This window comes from Lathyrus oleraceus, chromosome 1, assembly GCF_024323335.1.
Source record: "Lathyrus oleraceus cultivar Zhongwan6 chromosome 1, CAAS_Psat_ZW6_1.0, whole genome shotgun sequence".
NCBI lineage: Eukaryota > Viridiplantae > Streptophyta > Magnoliopsida > Fabales > Fabaceae > Lathyrus > Lathyrus oleraceus.
This window is the reverse complement of record NC_066579.1, coordinates 312,454,935-312,465,539: the sequence shown is the minus strand read 5'-3', so window position 1 is coordinate 312,465,539 and position 10,605 is coordinate 312,454,935. Positions and strand designations below refer to the sequence as shown.

Genomic DNA, 10,605 nt, shown 5'->3' with positions numbered 1-10,605 from the left:
TTTAGTGGGGGAGAGTTGTAACACCCCGATAAAAATAAGATAATTATTTAATTTAAGTTAATATTATATTTATTAATTTAATTAAATAATTGGAATTATTGGATTATTATTATTATAATTATTGGAATAATAATTATTGGAAAATATATATAAGTTGGAAATAAGAAAAAGAGTCCCATTTGGTAAAGAAAGGGTTTCACGTGAAAAGCAGAGAAGCGGCTGAAAAGAGGAAAAGGGCAAAGAGACAGAGCAAGAGGAAGAAGGTTGGAGAAGAGAAAAGCTTGAAGCTTAAAGATTCGCCGGATTAACTCAGGTAAGGGGGGTTTATCGTCGTTTAATGGGTATTATGGGTTAACATGTAATGGGTAGTGATGAACCGTTGATTTGACCCTAATTGGGATGTTGAATGCTGAAAAATTGTGTTGGATAAGTTGTGTTAAAACTGCAATTGAATCTGAAATTGGATGGGTAGTGATTTTCCGAAAACGTAGCTTCTTACGGAATTGGAATCGGAGGTCCGGAAGTCCTCCAACGGCGGAAAATGCGGAGAATTCTGCATTCTGCTTCGTGTTAGCGCAGGAACAGCTTTCTGTCTTGCGTTAACCGGTTAACCCAGGGTGTTAACCGGTTAACACCGTTATGAATTGTGAAAAATTGCTGTTTTGTCTGCGTTAACCGGTTAACCCAGGGTGTTAACCGGTTAACACTGTTGAGATTTCTGAGAAATTGCTGTTCTGTCTGCGTTAACCAATTAACCCAGGGCGTTAACCGGTTAACACTGTTAAAATTAGCCAGGAAGCGTGTTCTGTCCTGCGTTAACCGGTTAACCCAGGGCGTTAACCGGTTAACACTGTTGGAAATTGGAAAAATTGATATTTTAATGTTGTGAACATAATTGGTGATTGGCCTATATCGGTGTGTGATATAGTAGGGATTATTTCCCGTTGTTTTGAGTAGGATAGGTATTAGTAGAGTGTGTTAATACTGTGACTGAATTATTTGGCATGACATAATATGATTATGTGATAAATATGTTGATGATGTGTGAAAATATGCATAATGTTGTGAATGTATATATTATGTATGTAATTGTGGATGGACTGTTTTATGGCTTAGAGTGTGAGCATATGTCCATTGTGGATTGTTGTTGATGTTGCATGCTAGGTGATTTGGCATAGCATAATGTGGCCTTTATGGTGGTAGCTAATTCCCATGGTGAGGAATTAGTGATGTTAGTCATTTTGGACTGTTGTTGATGTTTGCATGCTAGGTGATTAGCGTGCATAGCATGGCCCTTGGGGTGGTAGCTAATTCCCATGGTGAGGAATTAGTGATGTGAGTCACTAGGTCTCAAATGAGTGGGACTAGTGAGCTTGGTAGCCGTACCTGGATTTGGTCGGTGAAGTTGAACTATATGTTCACGAATAGTCGGTACCGCATGCATGGAGTCTCATTGCATAATGTATGTATGGCGTATAATATGAATGGATGTATTCCAATATTATACATGTGTTTTGTGTTGGTGTTAAGTATGAATTGAGATTATACGTGTGCTTTATGTTGGTGTTGAGTATGATGTTTGAGTTGATGTGCCGTTACTGAATGTGTGTTATGATTAGGGTGATGAAATGTGTTAAATTACTTAACATTGCATGATATTTTATAATGCTTATTATATCGATTGAGGAACTCACCCTTACAACTATTTTTCAGGTAACGAGCAGTGATTGAGTAGGAGCTAGTGCTTGGAGTCTAGTGTAGTTCCTTAGTGGGTCATGCTCTGGTAGATGTAACATCGGGATGTGATGTTTTAAATGTTTTATTGTTGGTTGTGAACCAGTTTACATGTAATATGCTACATGTTTTGCATGATTGATTTAATCTCTATCCGCTGCGTATTGTGCAAATGCTTTATGCTTTGAATTAATAAAAGAGCATGACAGTTATCATGGTGAATGGTGTGAAGTAATTATGTGACACCCTTAATTGCATATTTACTCTGATTGATATATGTTGTTATTTTTAATTAAACTTTTGGGGTATTTTAGAAGGGTGTTACACCCTTAGAGGGCACTTTCATAAACGCGCCCTCTATTGGTGTCCCTCCATTTCCTCATTATTTTTTCGCTTCAATTTAGAGGGCGCTTTGTTACAAAAGCGCCCTCTAAAGTGCGCTGTCTATTCCAGTTGTTCGCTCCTTATTTTTTCTCTTCACTTTAGAGTGCGCTTCTTTAAGAAAGCGCCCTTTAAGGTGCGCTGTCTATTCCAGTTTTTGGCGTAGTGAGAATATCAAGGGGACATCGTCTGACACAACGAAGTTATGCGAAGGAAGAAAAAGGATCGCCCAAACAGCACCCGGATTCGAACCGAAATGGATACGGAGAACAAAATGGTTAGATTATGTAGTTCATGCCGTCAGCCAGGTAGCAATCGTAATAATTGTCCTAGTGTTGGAACGAGCACAACCAGATAAATTCACACGTACCTCTATTGCAATATATGAAAAACTAAATTTATTTCATATTAGACGTATATGACGAAAATACCATTACATAAACAATAACAGAAACAATTAAAACAACTAGAATACAAGAACTATGCGATTACAACCATCAAAACAATTTTGAACATGTAATGCATCATCCTACGAGCATCTTGGTCGGTCTTAACATCCACCCATTCACGCACTTCTCCATTTTGGTTGAACATGGACACAAGTCATTGTATTCTTCCAATCCTTTCACCATCTCCAATTTCTCCATCTAACCAACTGTTCAACGTCCGATTTAGACGTTCAAACGTATCTATGTTCCAGAGACGAATCTGTATCGGAGCCGCAACGACGGAAAATATTACATCGACATTTCGCTTCTGAATGTAAGCAGGCATGGTTAAACACAAAAACTTGAATGAGAGTGGAGTTGAATAAGAGAAAATATGGTAGTGGGGGATGATTTTGTATGAAAAATATTGCATCCAAGACGTGGTATTTATAGAGAGGAGGCATAAAATGCATGCGCCAAGAGGCTAGGCGCCCAACATGTCAACAACATGCAGGCGCAAGAGGCATTGACGCCTCCACTTAAGGGACCATGCAAGCGCCAGAGGCATTGGCGGCTCCTCATGAGGAGCCCAATGCAGGCGTCAATGTCTTAGGCGCTTCCTCTTGATGTTTAAGAGATGTGTCGGTTCATCTGACACATCCTCTTTTAAATGTGGTTATTTTGGAAAAAAATTTAAAAAAATTATTATTTTAAAATTATTTTTGAAATAATTGATTATTTAAAAAAACCAATAAAAGACTTTTGTTAATTGTACTTTGAATAAAAAAAGCAACTTATACTATAATGATAATCATTCATTTCATATGATAATTGATGTTAAATATATACTATTATTCCTAAACTAATTTTAATACATAGTAAATTTAAATTTATTTTTTAACGTGCGTATATAATGACAAAACACACAAACGGTCTTCAATTCAAATATTATACCTATCCATCAAAAACGGTTTAAATTGTTTTTTTCAGAAATTCTCTAAAAAGAAAAAGTCAAATATTACTTGCAAATACCATATACTACATTAATAAAATAAATTTAAAATTAATTAACTTAATAAAATTAATTTTACTTCAAGACAAAATAAATAAAATAATATAGTTACCGTGTGACAGTATCCTTATTCCGCATATTAGGTGCTTTCTTTTTGACTTATTACTCACTGCTGTGTAACATCACAGACCCTAGTACACACTACTGCTGCAATACTCAACAAAAATTACCTACTTTCTCTCTCCTCTCTTTCTCTCTCTAGCTACATAGGGCCCTATCAACTTCCTTTCTTTTTCTTCAATCTCTCTCTCACATATAACGTACTAACTCTTTCTTCTTTCAAATCACCATCATATATCTTCCCCTGTTTCACCTCACTATCAAACTCATCTTCTCACTAAACGGTGCGTTTTATTTCTCCTTCTATCCTCTCATTATTCTACTCTTTAACACCATTATTGTATTCTTCTGATATTAAAAAAAAAAAAAATCAGTTTTTATGGTTATTGTTACTGAGAAAAACAGAGTTTTTTTTTTTTTTTTTTTGTGATTGTGAGTAAGCATCATTGATACAAGCTATTCAGTATAATGTTATATTTTTTGTTGTTGTATTATTTTATACTGTTTCTGATCCTTAATGGGTTTGTCTTGAATTTCAAATTTGATTTATTAATAACAAAAAGTTTTCACCTTTTTCTCTTTTTTCTTTTTTAGTACTCTGTTTTGATCATTGTTGTTCTGTTAAATTTTTGAGGTTTAAGATTGGTAGTTTATTTTTTATTTTTTTTATTTTTATTTTTTTATTATTATTATTCTATGTTGAGGATTCACATGAGAGTGAAATTAAAAAGGGAATTTTTCTCTCTGGGTTTTAGAAAAATTAGGTTTAAAATGCATTGGGATTAGGTTTTTTTAAGGCTATATTCTGAATGTTCACAATGCAACAAGTTTTCATTTTTCAAACAATGTGAATGTGTAGGATTATTTTGAGATCTGTGCTGTATGAACATGTTAAGGTGTAGGATTATTTTGTGACAAAAATTGATTTTAGTTAGAATTAAGTTGAATATGTTTAAGTCCAAAATCAATTTTAACATTGTTGTGTTTTTTTTTGTTAATTTAATGTTGGGTTGTGTTATTTTTTTTTTTTTGTACTACATGTTCCATTCTTCTTAAATGCAAAGGACTCTATTATTTCTGGCAAAATGTCCTTTTTGTTATTTCCATTCAAAGATTGAGTTGTTGCTGATTTCTTCTGATATTTTGTTGTATTGTGTAGAGGGACCTATAGGCAAGAATATTAATGGTAAGGGGACCCAATACTATGGGACATATGAACAAAGAGAAAGTGGTTTCAAATTCTCAGTTGTTTTCTTCATCTCTGAAAGGGTTTAAGGACAAGAGTAACACCACCAATAACATGCCCTCCTGGCTACTCACCAGCATTTCTGGTGTGTATTGAATTACCCCTACCGTACTTTTTATTAATTGCTTAATGATGAAATTTTTGTTTGAATTTGAAGTTTGGTTATGTGAGGTGGTAAAGATGTTTGAAAAGTTCAATTTTTTTCTCCACTAATTGAATAGTTTTGTTAGACTTACTTATGTTAGTACTTGTTATATTTGGTTATAAATAATAGGGGTAACAAAATTGGTCCGATTTACATGCGTTTTATCGGGGCGAGTTAAGGTTTTAGATTACACCCTTTTATATGTCTACTCCGCCCCGTTATTTCGTGGACACAGATGTTAAGAATAGTTTTTATAATTTTTAGCCTTTAGGCGTGTAAAGCAAGTATGGCCGCCCCCCACCTTCATTTTATTGTAGGGCAGGACAAGGTTTTAGGCGTTTTAGGCTTGTACACTTAATTATGTATGTCCCGTCCCGTTTTTGAGGGACAAAGGTTAAACGTGGTGGTCATGTCTGTTTGCAACCCCTACTTATTAGGTAGTTAATTTAGTTAGAAGTTAGTTAAAATTTGTTACTTCATAATTTCTATATAAAGTTATATATAGGGTATGATTTTTTCATTGCATTAAACATTTTATTCGTTGAATCAATACAAAACAATTAAATATCTCTTATTTTATTTCTCTCTTTCTTGGTCTCAACATAAGATCATAGCCCAGATCAAGATCAAGATCAAGATCCGTTTGACCACATACTATTAGATTTTTTCTATCAGACCTTCCTAATTTATATCAATGAGCCAAGTCCAACTTTGCTAGGTGTGAAAGGGTGTTTTATGAATCTCACACCAAATAATATTATACAATACGTAACAGCATAAATGTTACTAATAAGTGAGGGCAATCATCAAAATCTAACTCTATTAAAATTAATTATTAGTGTTGAATAAATTTTTTGAAGAGTTTTGCATTTAATGGAAAAAGAAAATTGTAGTAGCATGAATAGAAACACGAGAAATGAAGTTGAAGAATCTGAATTAAATAGAGTCACATGCATCTGGTGTGTTATATTTTTTGTATCAATGATGATGGAAAGAAGTGATGAAGAAGAAATAATAAAAATAAAAAATAGTATTGTACTCCATATGATACAGAAATGTCCCTATCAACTGTCAAACAAACGTCAAGTTTTCTTCGGAAACACCAATACCGTACATATTTATTTACCATGTTATAGTATGTTGTCACTTCACACCACTTAGCCACTTGCTTTTCTCTACACGTGCCAACTAAAATGTCTTTTTAGCCCCTTATAATCTTTGAATTTATTGGTTTTAAATGTATTTTTCATAACTATAACTATTAGTATATTATTAAAGTTTAATACTAAGAAGGTTCGATGTTTCGAATACGAACATAATCATAATTGTTGGTGCAGGTGTTCGATACTGATTTGAAGATATCTTTTTTATGAGGTGTCAGTTTTTACGTAGGTTTAATAAATTCATTTTGAAATTGCATTCAAAGAATCTTTTTCATATTTAGTTGTTGACAGGTCTACCCTTTAGAATCTATGATGTGTCTATCTTTTTTTCAAATCTCCAATTTGATTTCAACCAGATTCCATCTCCATTGTCATTGTTCTGCCTCATGCAATCCATTGTCACTTTCTCACGTAACCTTTTGTTCCTTTCTTTAGCCTTAGCCATAACTTTTTACATAAACCAAGTTGTGTTTTTCAAAATTTGAACATTTTGTTCTTTATGTAACCGTTAGAATTACACACTTCCCATTTTAGCCTCGTGTACTGTGCACTTTATTATCTTAAACTCCATTGGAATTTTTCTTAAAAAATGAAAAGTTTGTATAGAGATTAAGACCTTTTCTTTTTTTTCACAGCTGGCACTTGTTTATCAGGTGTAGTACATGATGCTGACATTTGGATTCAAAACTAGAGACAAATTTAATTATAGTAGGACTTTATAGGACCATACCCTTATGCCTAAGCCTAACTATACTACCTTCAATTTTCATTTTCAATTTTCAATTTTCAAATTATTAGTACTTTGTTATTAAACATTTTATCTTGTTTGTACTACTAGAATTATTTATTGGTTTTGTCTTTGTTCCCTTTTTTTGTGTCATTGTTTGGTGACTTGTCACTTTCTTAAGCTCAAATTTGACATCAACCCTTTTGAGATCTGATCTATATTAAACTCCTTTTGGTGTTCTCATTGGTACTTTTATTAAAAAGTTGTGATTTTTATTCATGGTTTTGAAGCTATGGAATTGAGTCAATCAGGTATGAAGAAAAGGGTCTTTTTTTGTGTGTTTTATTATTTAAAGTTGTGTTCTTTTAATGTTTTTGAAATGTGTTGTATTTTTGTTTTACAATACTAATTGAAATTTCTACTTGTTTTTTTTGTGATGGTAGATTTGGAAGAGAGGGTGAAAATGTTGGCAATAGGAACATGTGAAGATGAAGAAGAAGGTGACACTTTTGCAGAAAGAGCTGAAACTTACTACCAGAAGAGACCTCAACTACTGTCACTTCTTCATGATTTGTACAATGGCTATATGACTTTATCCGATCGTTATATACAAACACTTGCGAAACATAAGCATCATAGCCGACACTCTTCTCAAGTTTCGACTTTGGAAGAAGGTTTCTATGATCAAGAAGAGGAAGAAGTTATTAGTGGTGTGAGTCAAGTTGATTCGGATATGGAAAGTTCGATTTCTTATCAGCAAACATTACCTTTGACGAGTCTTCCTAAGAGGGGAACAACTATGTTCGACGTTGATGCGGTTGTAGCCGAGCTTGTGATGAAGAATGTTGAGTGTGATTTTCTGTTGCACGAGGTTAATGCCATGGAGAGGAGGTATTGCGAGTCTTCGAGGAAAAGTGAGTTACAGAAGAGTTTGCTTGAGGTGTTGGAATCTGAGAGAGTTGTTTTGTTGAATGAGAATGCTGGTTTGAGCTATAGGGTTAATACTTTGGTTGAAGAGAACAAGGAGCTTGCCTCCGAGTCAGTTTTTATCAAACGGAAAGCCGGGGAGTTAGCCAAGTGTGTGTTGAAGATGAGGGAGGATCATAGAGTTTATCTTTTGCATAGGAAAATTGAAGATCTTCAAGGACAGGTTCATGGTTTGGAGAAAAGGAACAAGGAGTATTATGAGAGGCTTTTGAGAAGAGAGAATCAAGAAAATGGAAACAAAGGGAAGAATGGTGGTGAAGGAATAGCTTTGGAAGTTCATGTTCAAATGGAGAAACCTAGAAGGTTTAAGTGGAAAGAAGAAGGAAAGTCTTCTAGGAAGAATTTAGATGGAAAGAAAGGACATAGTTTGTGGAAAAAGCTCAAGAACATGGACTTGTTGTTGTGTGGTACAAGTCCAGCTTGTTCTTGATCTTGGTTCGACGGTCCAGATGTAACTGATTGCATTGTTAGGGTTGCGAATGAACACAACTCATATCTCTAGTTTTTTTTGGTTGGTATGTATACTTTTTGGCTTTTGATGTTGGTAATAGTAGTAGGTTACCATAGCATGTGTTTGATTTTGCGTTAGAGGCGGCTCCAAACTCGGGTTTGCTTCCGCGGGGATGTCATTGAAGCTACAAAACCAGGCTTCTGTTTGGACAGACGCGCCGTGCAACCGATCATACACGAAGTTAGCTATGGTGTATATTTCAATATGAACTTTAGTTAGCTATGGTGTATATTTCAATATGAAGTTTAGTCAAGTCTTGTGGTGAAATCTAATTGTAGATTAGTTTACATCAAGCTATAGAGTCAATACTTTTGCCTCTAGGATTATAGCTGATGGTCTAATTCTGGTTTTGTTCTTGTTAAAGGACTTGCTTAACAAATAGTATGTGATGCATCCTTCAATTTTTACTTGTGGCTTTTCATATTTTCATGTTTCTTGCATTTTTTTTCTTGTATAGTTATATATTCCAACTTGCTTACAATTTCAAACCAATAATTATTATTAAACACACTCTTCAATTAACAAAAATTAGAAAATTGACGAAGTTAAGTCTTGGAGCCTAACCAACAAAGAATCCGGAAACCGCAAGAATGATGCATCATATTAGAAAAAGAAAAAGAGTAAGAGCAAAACAACACATCCTCCTCTTCAAAAAAAACACAAGAGTAAGAGCAAAACAACACATCCTCCTCTTCAAAAAAAACACAAGAGTGTGTTTTTCTCACTTGAGTGGATGTTCTTGATACAATGTCATAATCTCCGGAACTATTTTTTTATTTAACAAAAATATCAAAGTTGATGATTAACGAGCTGACAATTAACAAAATCTGACTGTCTACTTTAGTCGAAAGTCTTGACATTGATGTGGTCGCATTTAGTCTATCATGATACTCCTTTTACACATTTGATGACCCAACATATTTGTTAATCAATGGACAATAGCATTTTTAGAGAAGTAGATCCTGCCTGTTTTATGATACAGAATTGAGGTAAGACATGAATGTGCACTAATCATGGTGTTGGAAACGTTTCTTAAGTTATTCTATGCCCATTATCTCGAGACTGAAAGTCAAAGAGGGGACAAAAATGTGCCTTCAAGGTAACCAATGTTTAAGGATAATTATGAATTTATGATCTACCTGTGTCACTGTCGGTGACAGGCAGTTTATGGTTGGAATGACTTCTTCGATTTCAACAACTGGTCGGGTGGAAAAGAATTTCATGTTGGTGATTTTCTTGGTAAGAGTAGAGTTTCACATTCATAAATGGATTGTGTTTGTTCGTATGAACAAAGAGTCTTCTTTGAAGACTTTGAAAGGAGTGCCAACTCCTCCTATGCATGATTTTGAGCAATTTTTATTGTTCCGGATCGATCACAGGGAGGCTTAGTCCTAGAAGCATTGAAGAGACAATGTAACCCTGCTTTGGAACCCCACACTCTATGTATCTGATACCTATCGTTAGGTGTTATTAGATAATCTTTAGCATTCAACGTTGAAAAATAGGGGATGTTTATAACCGTCTCTTATACATACGACATGTTATTTTGTTGATCTACAATATAGCGTTGCACAAAGATCTATCTAATATTTTAGGGAAAGCCTGAGTATTAACTAAAATATTATTCTCTCCATCTTATAATGAATGATTCAGTTAACCATTTCGTATAGATTAAGAAATAAATGAAAGAGATAATGAATGATATTTTTACTAAAATATCTTTATCATGTATTGAGAAAGAGGCATTGTAAATTGAAATGGATCATCCATATTAAAACATTCTTTTATTTCAAATGAGTCACTCATTATGAGATAGTATTATAATACATACTACACCATTTCTTAAATATGCTTGTGTTGTTTTCTTTATCTTTCTATAAAATTAGTTTTAAATATTAAAATGCATTAATGAATTTTTTATCTATATTTCTCTAATTATATTCTACATAGTTTTTTGCAATTAGTTTTAAATATTTTTGTACAATAAATTATTTATCTTCAAAGAATAAATTTATAAAATTATATATATACTCAACAAACTTAATGCTATAAATTATCTTTTTTAGTTCTCACGATTTATAAATTTATATGTTAGATTTTAAATGTTGCGTATCTGACGAACTATAACTTTTATTTGATTTTAGACAAAAA

General features: G+C 33.6%; 1 protein-coding gene across 2 annotated transcripts; it reads left to right on the top strand.

The window, feature by feature from the left end:
* The first annotated feature begins 3,746 nt into the window (after positions 1–3,746).
* Positions 3,747–8,861, top strand: LOC127132786 (kinase-interacting family protein). 2 transcript variants are annotated; one of them, XM_051061695.1, is made up of 3 exons: positions 3,747–3,959; positions 4,835–5,006; positions 7,400–8,861. In XM_051061695.1, the coding sequence occupies exons 2-3, from the start codon at positions 4,859–4,861 to the stop codon at positions 8,371–8,373; spliced, it is 1,122 nt and encodes a 373-aa protein (XP_050917652.1). In that variant the 5' UTR covers positions 3,747–3,959; positions 4,835–4,858; the 3' UTR covers positions 8,374–8,861. The 2 variants fall into 2 exon arrangements, with proteins under 2 accessions (XP_050917652.1, XP_050917653.1); XM_051061696.1 differs by lacking the exons at positions 3,747–3,959; positions 4,835–5,006 and adding an exon at positions 7,002–7,267.
* Positions 8,862–10,605: the final 1,744 nt, after the last annotated feature.